Below are 23,360 nucleotides of genomic sequence, written 5' to 3'. Positions count from 1 at the left end.
CTTCTGCCCTCATTGTCGCTGCACACATTCTGTATGCCCACACATACCCTGCCCCGAGAGGCTACAGATATTGGACAGTCAGAGGGTGGGACATTGAACAGGAAAGTATGGCAACTATGGCTCCAGTGAGTATAGACACTGGCCATAACCAGACAGCTGGTGAGGTCCCACACAGGCAGATTGATAGGGGGTGCTTATAGGAGGCCTGCTGTCTGTCCACCACCTGTGGCAGGTTTCACATCACTGGTTACTTGGCGCATGTTTTGGGATGTCATGGAGGTGAAGGCATGTTGTGAACGGAACACCAGATGTATGCTTAGGGTTATGGATGCAGCATAGTCTGACATCCGTGACTGCCTCCCCCGCATAGGGACACCCTGGAGTGGTTCACTAATGCAGTGGACAGATAGTGGGCTGAGACAGTGTCTGTCTTGGACCACACATTGTCTTTGCTGGAACTTGTGGTTGGAGTTGAGCGTCGGACCCATGGATGTAGGTCAGAAACCCCATCTGCTGACAGTTCACATGGCCATGCACACTCACACTCTTACAGTGGCAGTACATCCAGCACTACAGAGGGGAGTATGCTGTCCACACCATGACATGGCAGGCAATAGACTCGTGGTCCTGGATGGTCCCATGGGGGACATAGTCCCAGCTTACAGCAGTCACCGTCAGGTACCAGCACCGCTTCTGACCTTGGGCATGTAGGTGCCAGTGCAACTCCTGGCAGAGCCAGTTCCCATGTTTGTAGCTGGAGATAATGAACTATCAACTCTACCATGTACGGTCTAAAGCTGTCCAACATACACATGTGTAGGGCTTGCACTGAGCTTGACTATGTACACAAACTCGCAAACCACTGTCAAATGCAGGTCATCTACGTACACACGCAGCACCTTTTCATGGTGCATCTTACATGGTCCCCTCCTGAATCACACACATGCTGTCTACCATTTGAGCAAGTCTAGGCCTCCTGCACCCCCACACAACACCTTGTGCAAGTGATGATACCTATGCCACATCCCTGTCATCCTTGCCATTGATACAGGGAATGAAGATATGTCTCTAATGCACAGGGTGACTATATTAGTCAACATGTACTTGTGTAATGCAGTGTTGGCTCACCATGCCACTTCTAGTGGTTATCGACAGATCCTGTATGCTGACATTTCTCATGAGTACACCACATACATCTGTGTACTTTATGTTGTATGATGTTGTATTGGCTGTGTAGTATAGTAGATGGATGACTCACTGTAAGGACATTAACCTAGTATGTGACATTAGTACTACATGATTGTGGGGGAGATTTGTCTAGCAGACTGAAACACACCCTTGGAACACAACCCTGACTAATGTTATACAGGGCACCTGTGTGTACCTCAGCACATGCCATCTGTCTGATTGGCTGGGTGACCATCATCTTAACACAGGGTATCTGCCTGTGTCCCTCTTGGACTGGGGCAATATGTCCTGATCATGTAACTACAGGTACAATGATGTCAATGATAGTGATGGCCATTATTCTAGTTCATTTCAAACATCCTATGGTTCCATAGCATGATGTACAATGCCCTAATAGGCTCACACTCAAACATGGCTAAGTTGAGGCTAGCACTACTTCCAATCTCTGTATACAGGACACGCCAGGGTACACACATATTGCAAGTTGGCTATTTGTCAATGTGAACACTTATTTATGTAATGGTACATACTACATATCGCAGTATGTGTTGCATGCAGCACATCTCATGTCTGCTAGTACTATCAGTTTAGGACATATTATGCTTGATGACTTAAGCAGGCCTTGTTGTGTTCAGTCCACTGGGGTACCATATCACCCACTACAAATAAAATAGTGCAAAAGCCTACCTATGTCTAGGTGACCAGGGTTATGGCATGTGGATATAGACACATGCAGCAAGTGGTCTGGAGTGAGATTAGAATCACTACCTTTCTAATCTTATACATGATAGATAACAGTGAGTACATATTGTATGCCCCACAGCTTGCGTCTGATAATATACTGTCAGCTGGTAGTCTTAAGGTGGCTGATATCATCAGGCCTTGTGGAAGAAGGCAGTTTGGAAGCCAGCAGCAAGTTACAGGCCCAAAACGTGCATAACCATTGCAGGTAGATAGCCCACAAGGTCATGTCCACTGTTTTGCAGGTGAATATACACACATGCACAGAGACATGCACCAAGTGGACTGGATTGAGATTAGAACCCCCTACCTATCTAGTCTTAAACACTACAGATAACAGTTCTTATCACATGTGCCATGGCTTACATCTGATATTACACTCTCAGCTGGTAGTCTTAAGGTGGCTGACATCAGGCCTTGTAGAAGAGGGCAGTTTGTATGCCAGCACCAAGTTAAAGGCCTTAAAAGTGCATAACCATTCAAGGTGAATAGCCCATGAGGGCATGCCTGTTGTTTTGCAGGAGAATACACACACATACACACATACAGACACACACACACACACACACACACACACACACACACACACACACACACACGCACACACACACACATGTAGCAAGTGGGCTGGAGTGAGATTAGAATCCCCTACCTATTTAGTCTGATACACTAGAGATCACAGCACTTTTCACACAGGCCACGGTTTAAGTTTGCTATATATGTAATTGCAGGCACAGTACTTGTGCATTACACAAACTAGGCTTGTGTTGAACAGCATCTGTGGCCTGCAGAATGATATTGCTTCATACTGTTATCTGCATCTAGTATCTTGGAAGTGAGATAACTGTTTTTATTCTAGCTATGTGTGTACAGTTACCAGTATGGCCATGTGTGGCTGCTTGCAGTTACATAGGCAAACCTGTGAGCAGGGATAATGTGCCATGTCCATACATGCATTGACAACATTAAACATTACACCACCTGCTCACTTGTGTCTGTCTATGTGGTGATGTCTAGCAGGCACAGGGGTCTGTAGGTAAGTGGATTATGTACTGTTGTGCCCTTAGCTTGGATCCTTTGAGCAACAGAAGGGCTGTGTGATAGTTCAGACTTACTCACCATTATTAGGGTACGTTGGACAATGCAGACATCCACACACATATTTCTGTATATAACAGGGATGTATATATAAATGTAGCTGTGTGTATTCTATGTATATGTGCTATATAGATAGATGGGGGTGTATGTATAATTTTAATATATATATATATATATATATATATATATATATATATATATATATATATATATATCCCTGTATATATCTATTTGACAATACATAGTGATAGATATACTATGCATGTGGAGAGAGATAGTGACAGATGGATATATATACATATAAGTCTGTATGATAGACATTTATACATAACAGCTCATTTAGATGAAGGGGCAACAGAATTGCGCTCATTTTAACTAAGTGTTTGGGCATGCCTAGTGGGAATGTCAGTACTTATAAAGTGATTTCATGCCACACATACCTGTACTCCACTCCAGGATTTTATATGTTACAGAGATTAACATCCAACCCTGTTTCTGCAGTTCTGTACTTCACTCAAAATCTCCATGGCATTCTCCATTTGTGTGCTGTACGTAGTATGTGACTGAGGTTGGTAATTTACACCACCAGCAGACTGACAGTCTGCATACCTGTCTAACTGTCCTGATTTTCACAGAATGTCCACAGTTTTGCCTCATATTTTTGGTCTGTTCCTCATACATTTGTGGTCTTCTGGTGAATTACTGAATATGGCCATCTCTACATTATACTAACTACTGATAAACATTTGTGTTTCGGACTTTATATCCTTCAGAAAATATGTAATAATGCAACACCTTTACTTACAGAAGCTTTCTGGGTTTATGGGAACAATATTTAAAATATGCCCATATGTTTGGGCCTTTGTCCACCCAGTCTTTCTGGCTTTGTCCAGATATCTTGCACTAAGAGGTTAAGAAGTATGACAGTCTATGAAAACACCAACATAGTATTACCTCACATGCAAAAGATGTGAGTAATTCCAGATTAGAACCATCAATACTATCACTCATGCTAGCTTCCCTATTTCACTGAGCCACACAGGACACCAAACAGAGAGGAGTCATTCATCACACAATCAACAGCATAAATATGTACATTGTTATCCTGTGTGAAGAGACATACAATGTGTGAGCGATATCTATGTTACAGCCCTGAGATTGCCTGGTCCACTGATATACCATAGCTGATTTTCTGTTAAAGCAGTTATACGAGTACACTGCTGTACAGGGGGTGGAGGAACAACAGCATATGATCAGCTTGGGTAGACAGTTGTACACATATCATGTGTGGCCACTGTTTAACATCTCCCTTGCCTGATGTTATGAATATTCCAACCATCATACCTAGGGAATATTAAGGAACACATACTATTGGACTGTGCATCTGTAGTCCAAAGTGGATGTTACATCTGTCCAAATATCCCACTATATTTCCTTGCAATAACAGCAGCAGATCCATACATATAATACCATATTATAGCAATCCTTAAAATTAGTGTGCAGGTTAGAGACTTACCTTGCGAATGCAGCAGTTGACAGACTTGTAGTTCAGGGCTGACTCTGTGTGATGCAAGCAGTATGCAGACAATACATGGATAGGTACAGGTTGTGTGGGTTGCCTGGCATCAACTATTTTAATATATGTATGTGAGTAGGAGTAAGATGTCAGTCTCTAGGGCCCTAGGTTGTCAGTGAATGTGTTATGCGTTGTCTCTTAGCCAATGCCAGGGCAAATTGAGCACACCTACATCTGCCTTTATCCGAGTCCTCCTGTGAGTGTGGCTGTGGTGATCTAGGCATTGGTGGGGGACTGTGTATCCCTTCCCTTTGCTGATCCTGCTGCAGTTGTTTCTATAGGATCATATTGTGTAGCATGGCACATACTGTGAACATATGTGCACATTGGCTGAGAGTACTGCAGGGCTTCACCAGATATATCGAGGCACTGGAACCGTGACTTTAGCAGCCCAAACAAACTCTCTGTGATGTTCCTAGTTTGTGCATGTGCATCATTATGGCATTTTTCTGTGGGTATGTGTGCACTCTGATGGTGCAGATTGTGGGGAAAGAATCAGATTTTTTGGTGTATGCATACTTTATAGTACTCGATTGTTGCTGCTGCCTGAATGATTGGCTACCTACTTTATAGTGTTTGACTGTAGGTGCTGCGTGCATGATTGGCTACCTATGATGAATTTCACCTGCCTAGTATATCATTAATATGATTTAATGGCCCTAGTTTAAGTTAAACAGGGATCAAAACTAATTAATACATCACTGCCTTTTAGATACTCTCAGCAGTGTGGTGTGCCATGCATTTGTGCGCCCCTTAGGTAAACAAAGCTTAGCAATCAGTGGACATGCCCTCCAGCCTTCCATGCTCAGCATAACGGAGCACCATGCAAACATGAAGAAATGCACCTCGTAGGTAAACAAAGCATAGAAGTCAGTACACACATTCCCCCACAGTCCCATGCTCAGCACAGAGGTGCGCCACACAAACAGGCACAGCTAAGCTCCAATCAGCTTAGTATTTATTGGACACACCCTCTCCTGATGTCTGCTACCTCCTGTGTGCACACCAACATGGTTCTCTGCCTAAACAGAGGGGATATGTGAACACGACTACCCCATTATGCTATCCAATAACGCCACCTCATTTGCAGACAACCTGGAAACTACACGCTTCCAAACCCTACCATGTTAGTAATAGCACCAATGCACTATGGTCCACGCAGGGTCCTATAATACATTTCTGTCTCATAATATTACTTTTATTTCCACTTTTTTTAATGCGTGTATGCGCACTGGTGAGCGGTATGCAAGCATGGCCAGATTATTATTTTTTGTTTTTATTTTAACATATTTTCTGTAACTTTTGATACATACAGAAGATATTTTCACTCATATCTGTGTGTGGTATGCCATGTCTGGTCATCTATCTACACTTTTCCAGCCCCTTTTTTTCTGTCTACATTCATGTACATGTAATTTTTCCGTGTACACTACGGACACTGGGAGGGGTCTGCAAGGCTACCTATCTGCTTGCTGGATCACTCTACCTGCCTCATTTGCATGAGATTCACCTGCTTATGAGGTGATCTGCATGCCACAGAACTTCCCATGTTGGCACCTCCATGCATGCTGCCCATCAGTGCTTACTGGTTTGCAAATCTTCTAACTTTCAAGTAAGCAGTGTGGCACGATGCCTACACTGTAAAAAAAGGCTGTGTAAACTTTATTAAATTCGCTCACTCAGTCCAGGGGATGAGTTTCCCTCTCTCTCTCCAGGATCCCAGTAAGACTCCCTATTGGCACAGCTGTAGAGTTGAGTCCCCAGCTGAGAGTCCCTGGCTAAGTTCTCCACCACTCTCTCTGTGAAAACAGTATAATCTGTCCCTGCTCCACTTAGCTGACACACACTCTTTGAAATTTCATTTTCACACACACTCACCTGGAAAAGACTGGCACAGATTTAATAGCTATGCCCCTCTGCCCAGAGTATAAGGTAGATACTGCTACCAGGACACTTCAAAGTCAGCTAATCTAAGGCTCTTATAAGGGTACACAATAATACTGAGAAAAAAATGTATACTAATACAAATGATAGTGCTTGACCAATGCAGCCAAGGCTTTCAGAAGTGACCAGAGTGTCACCAAATAAATATAAGTACTCTCAAATGTTAAAATATCCTCTGAAGGACCAGCCACAATAAGAAGTTTAAATGTATTTTATAATAAATCATAAAAGAACATGAAATACTAAATATCTTTTTACAACAAACACCAGAGTTTAAATCACAGGGAATATTAAAACAATACAGATGAACAGATTCACACAGATACAGAAAAATAGTACTTACTATTCTCACTATATTTTCCCGACTGATCTAAAGAATTACTATTCCCTGGATACTTACTAAAGCAAGGCAAGATGAAGTGGGTGAGTGATCCTTCTATGTCAGGTTTCAAAAACAGACTGCTCTGAGACTTTTTTGTCATCTAGCATTAGAACATCATTACAGTGCTGGATTACAGAATGACATTTATTTATGTATTTATTTGAACAGTAAAAAAACAAAGCAGGAGGTAGCAGCCACGGCTATGTAGAATAACAGCTTTATTAGTAAAAGAGGTGAGCACTTTTGTGGCACCAGCTTTAATGCTGTGCTTTATTCTTTTTTGATTGTCTGATGAAGTGGTTGGTGCCACGAAAGCGCTCACCTCTTTTACTAATAAAGCTGTTATTCTACATAGCAGTGGCTGCTACCTCCTGCTTTGTTTTTTACTGTTCATTTTATTATTCTTGGAGGTAACTCTTGCCAGCACCGTTTGGTTTTATTGCGGATTTATGTATTTATTTGTTTGTCATTTGTTGACTGGGACTGTCTGACTGTGCAAATGCCCGGACCTGGGGAGAAAAGCTCCACAGAAAATTGCAATCTTTAAAAACAAGCAGAACAGTAATAAAAATGAGAAAGGTATATCATAGGAAATAAAAACATCAAGTTTCACAATAAACATATTACACAATACTTACAATATGGTACAACAGAAGTTTCTTGCTAGAAGAACTAAAACAATGTCAGATATCACATACATCTGGTTATCTGACTTCTGGTTCCCATACTACCCCCTTTAGGTTCATAGATTAGTACTAGGCTAACTGTCCTTTTGGGTCATTTGAAGCCTAGCCAGTTACTACATGTGAGAATCAAACCCTGCACCTTGTGTCTTTAAGGTAAACACCTTAACCATTATGTCATCCTCCCACCCCTAGTTTAGCAGAAAGTGAACCAGAATCTCACACATATGTGTTACCATACACACAGACAGAGCTTTGCTGATATGTGTTATAGCATCTGGAAACCATAAAACCATTTCAACACTTCCACCCTTCCAGAGTAGCAATTAGTTCACTGCTAAGGGCAATGCAGCAGGATTTGTAGTCCTTGTTTTTAGAGACATTTCACCTCTGGCTGTAATCAGAACTGCAAGATACAAACTGTATGGCCTACTAGGTAATTTATTTCAGACTAGTTTTCAAAGTTAGCTGGACTGAGATTAACCTCTTCTCTTCCAGTAACCTCTGTTACTATATCAATTTTAACCGTTATAATACAGTCTGACATAATACAGGTGTATTTCTTTTCTGTCCAGCAGGACACACTGTTGGTACATTTTAACACAAACAACTTTACAAATACATTTTCAACACATGCACCTGTACAGTTTGATATACAAATGACATAATCATTTACAAAACTCTAGCCAGCTAAGCTGGCATATATCACACATCCACTGCCCTACTTCACCTGCCATAGCTGGAAATACCTCACATCTTCACATATGTATTTGCAGGAATGAAGCCATTTAATTTAAAAGCCAGATATGGACAGCATGAATCATGCCACCCATCCCATTTCCACCATTATAAATATTTTGGAGATTTTTTGCAAACTTTGGATGTGGGTGTGTAGGCACAGTACAGCTTTAACCGCTGTTGTGCAGTTCAGCTCCAGTGCATGCTAACATTCAGTACTGGACCTGAACTGCACTAACAGTGGTGGTGCAGTTCAGCTCCAGTGCATGCTAACATTCAGCACTTACAAATGATATGATGATTGTAGGAGTCTACTGCTTAAAATTAAATGTTCATTTCTTAGGTGGATGTATTTGGAGTGACATGACCATTTTTAACTATTTTGAAAGAGATTTGAGGATAAACTAGCAGTTTCTAGGTTGGGAGATTCATGTTGGCTCATCAAGGTTTCCTGTGGGAGGAAGTTGGGGTTGGCATAGTGGGTAAGCTCTTAACTTCAAAGATCCAAGATACAGTGTTTGATTCTGACGTTATTGGCCAGACTTGTAACAGGTTCATAGTTAAGTACTAAGCTATCTGTCCAAAGGCATTTATAAGCCTAGCCAGAACGTGTTGGCCTTTGCCGCCCCCTTAGAATAGTTCCCTGTGCCTCTGTCCAGCAGAGCCATTGAAATGATCCCTGGGGTAAGCTTTCTGTTTCCCATCCCCTCGTCAAGGTTCTTCTTGAAGAGGGTTAGCGAGGAGCCCTGCCTAATGTAGATTGGAATCTTGTTCCAGAGCATGGGAAGCCTCTGAGACAGGAATCTATCCCTCCAGCACTTCCTATTTATTGTTGTGGTGAGGTTTAGATCCCTGGAGCATGTGGCTCGAGGGGATATGGTTTTCTTTATGTGGAGTGTGTCCATCAATTCTGGGTTGGACATGGCCTTGTATGTCAGGAAGAGATCACCTCTGAGTAGGCGGCAGGCAACCGAGTACAGCTGGAGTTTCTTCAGTCAAGCAGCATAGGGGATCTGCTTGAAGCCAGTGATCCTCTTGTTGAGGAACTTCTGTGATCTTTCCAGTTGTTGCAAGTGTCTTGTAAGGTACTCCCAAATGGGGCATTGTACTCTATGATGGTCTGATGAGTGATGCGTAGAGGGGACCAATGACCTCTTTCGATCTGGATGCAAACCCTTTTGTGATTAGGTGGGCCACATAGAAGGATAGAAGGATTTTCTAACCACTTTGGCAATGTGATTATCAAAGAAGAGGTTATTATTTACTTGGGTCCCAGATCCCTTATTACGTCTTCCATATTTAGGGGGCTACCACTTATGTGGTAGTTTGTGGGTACTTTGTTTTTTCCAAAGGGGATGACTATGCACTTTTTGGCATTTAGCTTGAGGCCATGGTTTTGACACCAGGTATCTGTTTCAGTGAGACCATTTTGGAGGATGTCTGTGTCAGCCAGAGAGTCAATTATAGCCCCTAGTTTGCAGTCGTCTGTAAACTTGGTCAGCCATAGTCCTCCTGTGCTTGCCTGTACCTTCGAAGAAGTATATGTCGAACAGGAGGGGTCCTAGGACTGAGCCCTGGGGAAAGCCACTTGTAATCGGTTTAGAGTCAGACCTAGCTCCTGCAACTCTTACCATGTGGGTTCTGTCCATGAGCCAATAGGCAACCCATCTCATGACGTAGGGGTTTATGTTCAGGCAGGTGAGCTTGTCTATAATACCTAAGTGGGGAATGGTGTCGTAGGCCTTTGCGAGGTCTAGGTAGGCTGTGTGGACCACCTTTCCCTCGTCTATAGCCTTGGTAACTGTCTCAAAGAAGTCCACCAGGTTTAGGAGGCATGGTCTGCCCTTAACAAAGCCGAACTGGGTAGGGTCCACTGTTTGGAGGTTTCCAATGTCTCTGTAAATGAGATCCATGAAGATGCTCTCCATAGCTTTGCAGACCAAGCTAGTCAGGCTTATCCTGCAGATTGACAACCTAGTATGAGATTATGAACTATGGAAACTAAATGCTGAACTACTCTCCCCAGAAAAGACACTAGGTATGACAGCAATATGCCTCAATTGCCTCCAGGGAAATTCCTAATTTTTAATCAGATTTGAGCTCTTCTGCCCCTCTTTATCACCCTCCCCAATACTGGTGATCTTTGAATAAAATGACTATAATTACAGTCATAAACATCTTTTACTGTGGAAAAATGTGTATTATACAACGACCTTTCCATTAATATTCCAAAATGTGCACTCTGATTGGTCAGCGTGCACGTTGTAAATCAGACTTATGCTAATGGAAAAAGGTCCGGTCGCTCTGACTTTTTTCATTAGTATAAGTCTTTTTTTTTTTTTTACAGCAACGGAGAACCCAAGATCTCCGTTGCTTTTTAGAAACTGGCTCACTATGTTAAAGGAGTTTAACATAGCAAGACAGCTTTAAAAAAGTAACGGAGATCTTCCTTTCTCCATTGCTTTTTTTAAAGCTGTCTCGCTACGTATGGGTTTAACATAGCGAGACAGCTTTAAAAAAAGCAACAGAAATTCTCTGTTTCTTTTTTTAAAGCTGTCCCACTATGTTAAACTCCTTTAACATAGGGAGACACTTTGTAAAAAACAACGGAGATCTTGCTTTCTCCGTTGCTTCCACCCTCAGCTCTGAAGTACTGCGTAAGCATACGCAGTACATCAAAACTGCCGCAGAATACCAGACAGCTGCAGAAGGGCAGCACAGAGGCATTATACAATGCCATTATTTAAGAAAAGTATTTTCTTTCTTAAATAATGTCATTGTGTAATAGTATTAACCTAACATAGCGAGACAGTGTTTAACGAGTTATACTAATGGAAAAAAGTCCGGGCGACCGGACCTTTTTCCATTAGTATAACTCGATTTACAACGGGCACGCTGGCCAATCAGCGTGCACGTTTTGGGGGGGGTCATGATATAATGCTTAACTTATCTTACTCTATCAACGTCTAGAGTCAATAGTAAACCCAGATTCTAATGTGCATTTTGTGTTCTTTCATTTTCATTCACACGTTGACTTTCCTGATGTACGATAAGAACAACCACCAAAAAGCACTTGCCATTTCTTTCTAACACATTAAGTTGAAATAACCATCTTGAATATCCAATAAAGTTGTGGAAAATATTTTTCATTACAACACAAAGTATAGCACGGTTTAAAGAAATTCAAGCACACATTAAAACTTGCGAGCATGCGTGCCACATCCCTCCACATATCATTACGGACTGCGACCGCTGATACCAGCGTACTTCCCGTTTACCCACCGCCATTTGCTGTTTACCTACTTGAGCTAAAGGGGCGTGGCTAACCAATTCAAGGTCAACTGTATATGAAAAACTAGGGGAAAGAGCGCATATAGTGCACCGACAGTGAAATAAAAACCTATACAGGTTTCCGTTTCGCATTAAAACCGTCAAGTGCGTACAGACTAACAGATTACTGTGAAAACCATCACGTTAACGTAGTTTAACTCTCGCAGACTGACGGCATGTATTACAAATACAACGGGTTCACCCAGAGGCTGTCCGGGTGCTCCTCACGCGCAGCCTACTGCCCCCAGGTGTGTCCTGGTTATTGTGTTTAGTGCAGTGCTTGCAGCAAAAATGTATGCTTTTGCAGGTGTAAAGTGCCGATGCATGTGTAATGCGGGTCTCTGCCTTTTACATTTTGTTGTGACGTTTGCTGCTTTCACCCGAAATGGAATTTTTTGGCTGAATGAGGCTAGTGACACTTGACCAACGATTGCAGCTTTTCTAGTGAGAACTCTAGGATAAATGTCAACATGCCTTTTGGGGCTTTTTTTTAAACAATAACTGACGTATATAGCTCAGCAAAAATGGTATCAGTACAATAAGATAGTAACTTGTAGACTGGAAAGAACGCAGCATATATTTTGACGTCGCTCAAATGCTCTAACCAGCAGTGCCATGGTAATGTGTAGCATGAAGCAAAGATTGGGAAATGGTGGCCAAGGCAGTAATATCCAATATGTGAGATCAGATAACGTGGGGGTGGGGTTACCATCTTCGCCCACTTTGCGGGGGACAGTCCCTCTTTGGGCAGTTGTGTCCTGCAAAACAAAAACCTGTAAAAGTGGCAAATGTCCTGAGATATTAGGGCAAAATTATTTCCTATATTTTATGTAATAGTTGCATAAAACAGTTATTCTGTATCTGAAACAACTAAATGTTATAAGAAACAGAGTAAGCAACTAAAATGCTACAAGAATAAGCTTTCATTTAGGCAAAACAGTGAAGTTATGTCCCTCATACTGGCTGGTGGGTATGGTTTGGCCTGCAAAATCTGATGTTTGTACCACAATTGTCCCACTTTGGGCATTTGAAAGGATGGCAACACTGGGGGGGGGGTTAATGAAGCTGCAGCCCAGGACCCACGTGTTCAAAATAGGCGCTGCTGCTTCCACCCCCGCTTTAGTATGATATTCTGTGCTATTGCCACACCAAATAATAGGCCTTTTTTAAAGTTAATTTACAGGCCCATGAAGCTCATAATGCAGCACTGCCTATAAGGAAAATGCTTCACAGTGGTGTTGCCAGTGCATAACTTTCAATCTATCAGGAACAATCGGGGGAATACTGGATGATGTGAAGTCTGAAACTCAAAATTCTCCCATCATTTAGTGACTGCAGTCCTCAGCAATTTGGCAGAAAACCACATACCTTACCACAAATAGACCAAAAATGTAAGGCTAAAAGAATGAAATTAGGGACAGTTGAGAGGTATGTACTGGGGATGGAAGTTAAATGTGAGAAATTGTAATTAAGAGGGCAAAAAATAATGTTATATTGAGAAAAAAATAATTGTGGAGCAGAGTAAAAGTAACTAGTATAAGTATCTTTAAATATTAATGCACAGAGTATAAAGAGGGAGTGAGAAAAAGAAAAATGTAGAAAATAGAGATGAAAGAAATACTTTGGGGTTTTAATGATTACTAAAGTGTAGTGCTACATAAGAGGTGAAGACGGGAAAAAAGTAACATAAGCTAGCAGGGTGGTATAACTCTAAAATGTGTACTTGCTTAAGTTTGAAGTTTTTATTTTTAAGAAAATAAGATCACAAGCATTTATTTTGTTAGGAATCATGATGATGATGAGTGCCCTGTTCTGTTTCCTAGCCAAACTGTTTCTTACTCAAGTAGAACTGTTGATATGAGCAGATACCAGGAATGAGAATGCTAAGAGAAGACAGTCATTGAATTGGTTGTGATGACAGTCAAGTAATTGTTTGTGTGCTGGTGTAAGTAAACAGGCACTGGTGGGATGAGTTATGCATATTATTGCAATCAGTTGAAGCAGGCCTAAATGCTGTCTTGGTTATTGGTGACATCAGGTTAAGAATGTAGGATAACCTGTTCATCCGCATATTGAATAACATTGCATTGCCATAGAACTGTAACATAAATGGAGAACAGGAGCACAAGTGCATCACCCTGAAGTGGTCAGAAGACCTATAGTGCATCCTACCATTTTGCATAATTTTTACATGGTGTGCAGTTAGTTGTTGATTTGACTCCACAATGGTCCATTTTCATTTTTAGGAAGGGCGGCCATGGTGGTGCAGCAGTTAGTGTTGCTGTCTCACAGCAAGAGGTTCTCTGGTTCGATCCTCGGATGGGGTGCCTTCTGTGCGGAGTCTGCATGTCCTCCCTGGTCCTGTGTGGAGTTTGCATGTCCTCCCTGCGATCACATGGGTTTCCTCCGAGTGCTCTGGTTTCCTCCCACATGCCAAAGACATGCTGTAGGTGGATTGGACTCTCTAAATTGGCCCTATGTGTAAGTGTGTGCATAGGTGTGCCTTTTGTGGAAGGTTGGGCGCCAGGCTGGCAACTCGACATCGTAAAATTCCGCTGCCACTCATGAGTGAACAGGTGATCCGCTGTGGTGACCCCTAACCAGGAAAAGCTGAAAGAAGAAGAATGGTCCATTTTCAGGTACCACAATCTGTCCTGCTGCATCCAGCGGTCCACAGTGGCAAGGACTTGAACAGATCTTGGTATATGGCACTATAATTTGTACCTTATTTAGCTTTTGATTATGAAGCACAACATCTTGCTTAGGGCTGTGCTACTTCTTGGCCACACTGGATGTTGTACTAGATGACAGATAGTATGCTGTAGTGTTTAAGAGAGTATTGCTGTAGTGTTTAAGAAAAGATTGCTGATTATAGGCCAATCTTTTCAATGGCTCTTCAGGGGAAGTAGGGAGATTGCAGTCTTTCCTGTCTTTCAATTTCCCACCATATAGAAGCACCTCTGTGCATAATTTAATCTTCTTCATCATGCCATCACTGATGTATCTTTTAAATGGGACACCTGCTACAGAAAGGGCAAACATGTCACCCAGCAAGTTGATGGAAATGGGAGGGGGGAGGCATGTAGAAGTCAGTCTTGTGTTTGTTTTTGTTTGTTAATTGGGGTAGAGTACTGATCCTCTTTACCTTTTTTTCAGTCTTAGTTTGGAGTATACACTCAAGAAGCATATAATATGTAATATTTATTTATTTATCTGACATTTGTTTACTAGATTAGTCCAACTGGGCAGGTGCCTTTTTTCAGTGGAGACCTGAGGAGAAAAGCTCCAAAAAATTACAAAGTATAAGATAATTAATAACACAGATATATACAAGATAATAATCAAAATAAAAGTAAACATATGTAGTATTCTTGTTAAAAAAGTATAAACTTGAATAACACAATAAGTACAAGATTTTTACAAGCAGGCTAACAGTATATATAGAGAGTTTTCTGTTTTACAAGCTACCTGATGATTAAAAATATAGTACAAAATATAACAGTGATGACAATACAGTTTACCTGAAGAATACAGGCAGAAGGAGGTAGTTTAGTAGGAGAGAAAGCAGAATAAGAAGGAAATTAGGTAGTGTCAGTGCAGGAACAAGTACGAGAGTGTAGTAGATTGTCTTTTAATGTTTTTTGAAATAATTAGTATTGGCATAGCCGGCACCCGCGAAACCAGTCCCCGATTACCTCCCAATGATCGAAGGCCTCCATGCTGCAGCTGCAAGTTTCTCTACACCCTCAGCTCGTTGCTCAGCAAAGCACTTTGTGGACTTCCACACGGATGAGTAATGTCACTCTGTGATCGCTAACTGGTCCCCCCCCCTTTTTTTTTTATATATATTGTGCCTGTAAGCTGCACTAAATCAGGTCAACTTCAGTGAAGCAAGGACCTGATTGGCTGCAGCAGCCAGGAAAGTAAGTTGTCATTTTTTTTTTTTGTTTTTAACATGTAATAATGTCCAACCTGTCACTGGATAAGGAGGTTGGAAACTTTACAAATTTTGAACTGGTAAATAAAAGGTTTAAGGTAGGAAAACAGGATTTATGGCAGTTTCTTAATAGACTGTTCTACAGCTGATCACAGGATTATAAAATTATGGGAATGACAAGGTAATTGAATTGTAATACCTCTTGTAGCACCTTGTCAGGATAAATATCAGGAGAGCTATATATGGGAAGCAAACAAAACTACTGTATGATTCAGAGTAAGTTAGGAAGAAAGGATAGAGGGCAAAGTTTTAATATGTGGAAGAGAAACAAATTGAGTGTGACATGAAGCACTAGAATGTGAGAATAGAGTAATACAAAAGGATGATCTGAGAATATGGACTTCTGGATTAAATGGGGGAGTTGGGAAGTTGGCTACTGACAGAACAGATTGTGTGGGACTGGACAATGACCATCTGGAAGGATGGGGTAAGAATAGGATTAATCTATGGAAGGAGACATGGATGACAGTCAAAACATATTAGAATGGATATGCTTGAAGAGGCATTAAGAGGAAGTTCAGGAACAGCAAGCAGATTCTTCTTGAAAGCTTGGCGCTGAGGAGTCTAGACAGTTTGTAGTGAGGAATGGAAACCTCCAGCAGTGTAAATGAGACCAAGTGCTAAGATGTTTGCTGGTTGAAGGTTTTTTGTTGTGTAACACTTCAATGAGCAGAATTTAAAAAGATCACTGTCTCACTCATGTATTCTTTTTTTTCAAGGATGCTCATCAGCTCATATAGCACACCATTCTGCCTGCCTACCACCCTGTGGTAAAGAATTGTTTCTCTGTCTCTTCTGAATCATCTCCATAGGCTAACTGTGTCCCTTCCCTAAATTGTTAATGCAAGATCCCTGTTGTCTGAATTATGTTTGCATCACTGAGCCTCCACTGCATCTCAGACTCATCTTTTATCATGGTCAGAAAATCCATATACATCTCATTCATGCTGTTACTGCAGTTCTCGTCTTCTTGTTCTTGAAACATTTCTGTTAATTTGCGTTTGGCTGTCTCCAAAAATCTCATTTACTTGTTTTATTTACATTTGGATATTGTTGCCAGAACAGTACACCATAACCTCCATGAATGATGGGATAGTGGCCTGCTCCTGTAAGGGAGGATTTTTTTCTTCTTCTTTAAAAAAGACTACATTCTATATTGCTTCTGTCCATTTCCTGGACTGGACAAAGTTTCATCCTCTGCTGATAAGCCATTTTAAAACTATCCCAGGGCACTAAGAATACAGGTGACCCAGCTTTAAATCCTTTCACTGGTCACATTATCAGTATTCTTAAAATAAACCACATTTATTTATTTATTTTATTTATTTGCAGTTGGTTTACCAGGATAGTCCATTGGACCAAAAAGAACCCATTTTCAATGGGTCCTGGGGAGAAAAGCACCAAAACAAAGATTACAAAAAGATTACATTAGTTTACAATTTCAATCATTTGTAGATTAGAGACAAATCTTTAAACAGTGGTAACAAAATGATTGCAGCAGTTTAAAATTTCAGTCATTTGTGGGTTACAGAAAAAACAAAACAAAGGTTAAGCAGTTACAGTGATCATTTATGGGTTTCATTTTGTAGGAAACTAAGGTATGAGCAGATGAAATAAAGATTCTTAGGTTAAGTTTTGTATAAGAGCAAGCATTGCTGTTGTATATATACATATATATATATATATATATATATATATATATATATATATATATATATATATATATATAGTTTCTTGAGTGGAATTGTAGGATTTGTCAAATGATAAGATATTGTTACAGTTGGCTTAATTTGGTGTCTAGTAATATATGATATAGTTGTTTGTAGGAGGTCGGGAATAGGCTATGAGGGGTGGGAGCAGGAGCATTCCCATGAGGATGTTAAATGTGAGTGCAGTGATTTTTTAAAGGCAGGGAGGTTGGTGGTGATACGGATAGAGGGAGGAAGTGAGTTTCATATGCGTGCCAGGGCATAGGATGGGAGGTTTTGTCCTGGAGAGTGAAGAGGTTTGTACATCTCTATTAGGTTTTGGTTATTAGATCTTAGGAGTCTTTGTGGCATGTGCATTTTAAAGGTAGAGTTGAGAGAGGGACAGAGGGAGGGGTGAAAAATTAGTTTGTGAGCAAAAGTGAGCTGAGTATATGAGAGATAGTGAGGAAGCTCTAGCCAATTGAGTTTGTGCAGAGATGCACAGTGATAGGTAGATGATTTGTGGCTGGTGGCAAATTTGGCAATTTTATTATAACAGGAGGACAGTTTAGTTTTGAGAGATGATTGTAGGTTTGTTAGGAGAGGGGCACCATAAAGGAGAGAGGGGATGAGAAATGTAGTAGCGAGAGTGATCTTTGTAGATGTAGTGAGGAATTGATTGCTACGGTAGAGCATGCCGAGTTTTTGGTGTTTTTTTTTTTTATGTTTAGTAGTAGGTGGCTTTTGAATTTAAGCTGGTCATCAATGTGGACTCCAAGTAGTTTGGTTTCAGATACTAGTTCGAGAGATGTATTATTCTGGCTAGTGATGGAGAATAGTCTACTATCAAAGGTTTTGGTTTTTGAGGGAGTAAATACCATAAGTTTGGTTTTTGATGCACTGAGTGCTAGATGATTGTCCTTCATCCACTGTTCTGTGGTAGAAAAGGCGTCTTGAGTTAGTTTTAAAAGAGTGGGGATGGATATGGCTGCACAGATAATTGTAGAGCCATCTGCATATTGAATAAGTTTAGCATGGGGAATTGAGTGGAAGAAATCATTTATGAATATATTGAAAAGGAGTGGGCCCAAGATGGAACCTTGGGGGACACCAGTGGGTGTGTTAAGGAAAGAGGAGATGGCTTTTTTCCACTTGACAGATTGTTGTCTATTAGAGAGATAGCTGGTGAACCAATTGAGAGAGGAAGGGGATAGGTTTAGGTTAGATAGTTTAGTTAGGAGAAGGTTGTGAGAGATAGTATCAAAGGCCTTAGAGAGGTCAAGAAAGAGGGTAGATACAGTAGAGCCAGAATCTCTGTCTTTATTTACAGTTTCCAGGAAGGAAAGGAGGGCAGTCATGGTGCTGTGACCTGGTCTGAGTCCGTGTTGTGTGGAAGTTAGTAAGTTATTATCTAAGAGATAGGGAAGGAGTTGAAGATGGATACATTTCTCTAGAAGTTTTGATATAGGAGAGAGGATGGCGATGGGACGAAAGTTAGTAATATTGTTATTATTACCTCCTTTGTGCAGGGGAATGATGAAAGCCCTTTTCCAGAGTTTTGGTACAAGACCTTCTTGGATAGAGCGATTGATTAGGATGCTGATGGGGAAGGCAATGGCTTTGGCAGCTATGCTGAGGAAGGATGATGGAATGTTATCAGGGGCATTGGAGCATGGTTTTAGCTTTTGAAGGAGTTTTCTTATGGTAGAAGTAGGAATAGGTTTTAGGGAGAATGATGGGAGTTGGGAGGCTGGAGATGAAGGGGGCGATGATAGGGAAGATGCAGACATAGGGGGTGAGGTGTTATTAGAGAAGGATAAGGTTAGTTTGGAAATAGAGTCTATAAAAAATAGAGTTATAGCAGCATCTATATCTTGTGCATTTGGGTCTGGGCTTGGGTTTTCTGTTGAGCCCAGGTTTAGGAGGTAGTGATGCCTTTTCAGAATTTTTTTTTGTGTTTTGTTGGTTTTTTTGTTTTTGGAGTAAGGAATGTTTATCAATTGTGATAAACTTTTTTTTTTTTATTCACCATTGTTTGTGTTTTTTTATATTTTAGGGTGGTGGGGAGTTTTGTTTTCTTTTGCGTGCCCATGTTTTGTCTTGTCTCCTTTTTGTGTTTTTTGTTTTTTGTTTAGCAGGGGTGGTTTCTTGGTTTTTATTCTTTTTTTTTATGGGCTAAAACTATCCAGCAGTTTGCTGTATTGAGCTGTATTGAGTGTTTAACTAGGGGGGTAGTTTTTTAGGGGTTTCCAGGGGTTCCATTTTATTGATTGGAGTCTGAGAAGGGTTGTGAAGTTTTTTTTTTAGTAGTGCTGATGTAATGTAAAGGGGTTACTTGTAATGGAGATGGAAGGCGCCTGGTGAAAATGGGAAGGTGGTCACTGAGGGAATTAGGAAGAGTTCCACTATCATTGTAGTTGTGAGGGTGAGAGGCTAAGATCCAGTCTAGGGTACTTCCACTGTAGAAGTCTTTAGAGGGCTTAGTAGGCAGGTTGATGAGCTGAGAGTACTTATAAAGGTTGATGTTTAGGCGGTGTGTAGGTGAATGAATGGAAGACCAATTAATATTTGTGTCTCCCATGATAATAGTTTCATTACTGATATTGGTAGAAAGCCAGGATAGGATATCCTCAAGTACTGAGATATTGTCTCCAGGAGGGATGTAAAGTGACGCTATGCAAATGTGTTTGTGTTTATGCTATATATTAACCAGTCTACCTCCACGAAAAAGGTCCTAAGATATCGAGTATTACTGTAAAACATTATCATGAAGACCACAGATGACATAAAACTGAAAACATCAAGCATTTCTACTTATGCAGCAGAATGTTTTCCTTTGCATTGTGTCCTAAATTGTGCCGATGCTATACTGGAAATTATTTTGAAAGTATACAGAAAGTATTTATATGCTAGATGTCCACTGTTACTGTGGGCAGATACTCCTACTTTTTTTTCGTGTGTGCATTTCTGTGTGCGATGCACATCATATTAGTTGTTTTAAAAGTGTGTTTGTAGTAATGCAATAATAAAGTAAGATAGTTATAGATGCATTACTAGTGAAAGCTCCAGTCACCTGCAACAGATGGGACCCACCCTACCTTAACACAGCAGTGTAACAGCTACCTGTAGTAGGAAAATATTCAGGTACAAGTAACAGAAGCATTCCTAAATGTATTTGTGTAACGTTTAATCACAAAACTGACTTTTGTGCAGTCAGGAAAAATCCTGACAAACAAAAAATCCCATAACAAATGGAGTTGCACACAAATACATGCAATTCATGTTTCTTTCCTTTATTTGTTCAGTTCGCAGTAGAAAATGGATCAACCCACACTTGGTCTGTTCCATTACAAGGTAAATATTTACAGGCGATCTGCAAACTAAATCACCACTTCAAGTGTAGGGGCATACCTCTCAACCTATTAGAACAAGAAATCCGTACAAGCCATAAGTAAAAGTGGGGCAAAGACCCAAAAAATAGGGTCAATTTTTAAATATTGCTCTTACAAACTTAATTTGATAGAATAACAGGTTTTGCATTAGCATCATAGTCGGCTTTAGGCACCAGTGAACCCTGTAATAGCTGGGGGCCCCCCAACCACAGCAAGTTATCTTCATATTTTATAACATGTCTATCAAACCAACAAAAGCTAGTACAGCAATCTTGTATACTTAATAAACTAGGTAGGTAATAACTGTTACTTATATCTCATTTAATATTCAAAAATATCTCTGATTATAGTAACAGTGTTTTATCAAGTAACAGGCTTCACAGTTCCATTAAATATGTTACCACTGACATAGTGCCTCTGGCTTAATTAAACCCTGCTTGGTGGACATTCGCTCCAGTAAAACCAACAATATAGCCAGCTTTAGGTACCTGCAATACCTGTGGCTGCAAGGGGGGGTGCCCTTAATCATCCTTGACTGTGTGAGGGGCCCACAAAAGCAGCTGATGTTTCGGAAAAATGAGGAAAAAATGTATTAGTTTCCTGATTATGCTCTTTAACCTGAAAAAGGTATGTGGTATGGCCGTGTTAGGATAAAGGTGATAATGAACATAAGCAAGGTAAGCACTAGAGAGATCAGCAGGCCAGAATGACTGATTAAAGTGCAAACCTTGTATTTTAAGAAGAGCTGATACGTCCGATCTGCAGAGATGTTTTTACTTTTAGGGAGTTTTATAAATATTGGTAGAACACCAGATGATACAACTCTCAACTTATTTGCAGAAGAATTCAGTACAATACCAAAAATAATAGCACAATAAAGGCTGAAAATTAGGAACATGTTTTAAATATCACTGTAATTCACTTACATCTTTTGCATCAACATGCATTTTTTTGGAGAATATGAAGTATAAACCTCTGATGCCTGGAATTATTGACTGTGTTGGTAAATGATTTATTAGGAAATCAAACTTTTTTTTTATGAAGGACAGAGCAAAATTATGAGGAAAATCAGGAAGGTTTGTGAAATCAGAGACAGTGACAGGTATACATTACTCCTCACTGAGATAAATAAAAGTGACTTATCCCTGCTGCTGTTTGACGATTGTTAAACAGCATTCACTGATCTGGTGTGGCAGTACCAGTGTTGCACAATGTATTGCTATTAGCTGAAATAAGTACAAAACTAGTATTGCAATGGCTTTTGTGTGTGTTTGTAAAAAAAATATCACTGATTTTATCTGTGCATACACCCAATAATGCTAGGATACGTACATTATTCTTCTAGGTTTCAGTAAAAAATTTAGTTAACAAGTATTCATATTTCAAAAGTAATGCATAAAATATATCACAGTACATTCAGACACTTCAGTCTTCAAGGAGTCTGGTGGCCCCTACTTCCCAGAGTTTACGTATTGATGCAAGAGGCTCCCTTAATCATCCTTGGCTGTATTGCTGGTTTGGGAAAAATGAGAAAAAAATGTATTCATTTTCTGAATAATGTCTTTACCTTGACCTGTTAAGAGAAAGCTGATAATGGCCTCTGCTCTCAACTGCACCCATTCTAAAACCAGCTATGCTCAGAAGTACATGTACAGAAACTGCTGTAGGTTATGGGGGGGGGGTACTTCTTGAATTTTCATTACAGTCAAACCATAGAGGTGTGCACATGAAGTCATTAGAGCTTTTGTTTGGGCTGAGGCCAGTGTGGTCATGGTTTCTTTTACTTTTCTCACAGACCTCAGATGTGTACAAAGAATGTTACTAAACCTCTGCTTTCATCCCAGTCTAACAACAGAGGGATGCAATGGCAGTGATAGTCCTTTTTTGGGGGGTTTAGGGAGGCAGGCCATATTCCCAGACTGGGTCTCTATAGCCAAACAACAAATGGCTTGTTAATTTGTCGTGAGCTACTGTTTTGCCATCTCTGAATATTAAGCCTTGGACACAACTTATGTCTTCCTTGAAAGAAAAAAAAGACAAATTATTTTCTTACTCATGTTTTTGTTGAGGACACTATTGGATTAAAAGGTTGGGAAAATGCTCCAAAATGCATCCCAGAACACCTATGGCTTCTTGGGCCCTGACTTATCAGAGTTATTTCCTAAATGTTTTTTTCTGTGCTGGCTTGGTCTGGAAAGGTCTGTTGAAAGGACGCAAGAAGAACTTAAGCTGAACAGCAACAATGAATTTATTTCCTTAATCATAATTTAATTTCAAGCCATCATTGGATGGAAAGATTATGTAAAAAGGAAAAAAAGGAAAATACACTTTAGAGCCTATAGAATGCATTTCACCCAAGTCCAGACCTATACATAGAGTTGCTATAATGTATCATTATTGTAACAAAAATGCCAGTAACCAGAAAAAGAAGCCAAACACTGGCAAACCAAACCAAGAAAACCAAAACCAGTGTCAGAAGGGCTGAACTCCAATAAATATCCAATAAATGCCAGGAGCTGGTACAAAAGAATTTATTTTAACGAAGGTAAATCCACATATAACACGTTTTCGTCCACACTGTGACTTCTTCAGATAAAACACAA

At 40.4% G+C, this 23,360-nt stretch overlaps 1 protein-coding gene across 1 annotated transcript in view; it reads left to right on the top strand.

Annotated features, from left to right (window-relative positions):
- The first annotated feature begins 11,654 nt into the window (after nt 1-11,654).
- The window catches only part of LOC122804316 (cytochrome c oxidase subunit 7A-related protein, mitochondrial-like), a 107,467-nt gene continuing 95,761 nt past the window's right edge, over nt 11,655-23,360 (top strand). Inside the window, exon 1 of the mRNA XM_044074108.1 lies at nt 11,655-11,928. Coding sequence (XP_043930043.1) covers nt 11,857-11,928 — 72 coding nt within the window. The 5' untranslated portion in view covers nt 11,655-11,856. The remainder of the gene's footprint in view (nt 11,929-23,360) is intronic.

Source organism: Protopterus annectens, chromosome 6.part0, assembly GCF_019279795.1.
Source record: "Protopterus annectens isolate FY-2018-M chromosome 6.part0, PAN1.0, whole genome shotgun sequence".
NCBI lineage: Eukaryota > Metazoa > Chordata > Ceratodontiformes > Protopteridae > Protopterus > Protopterus annectens.
The sequence above is the reverse complement of the archived record's forward strand: the minus strand, read 5'-3'. Positions and strand labels throughout refer to the sequence as shown.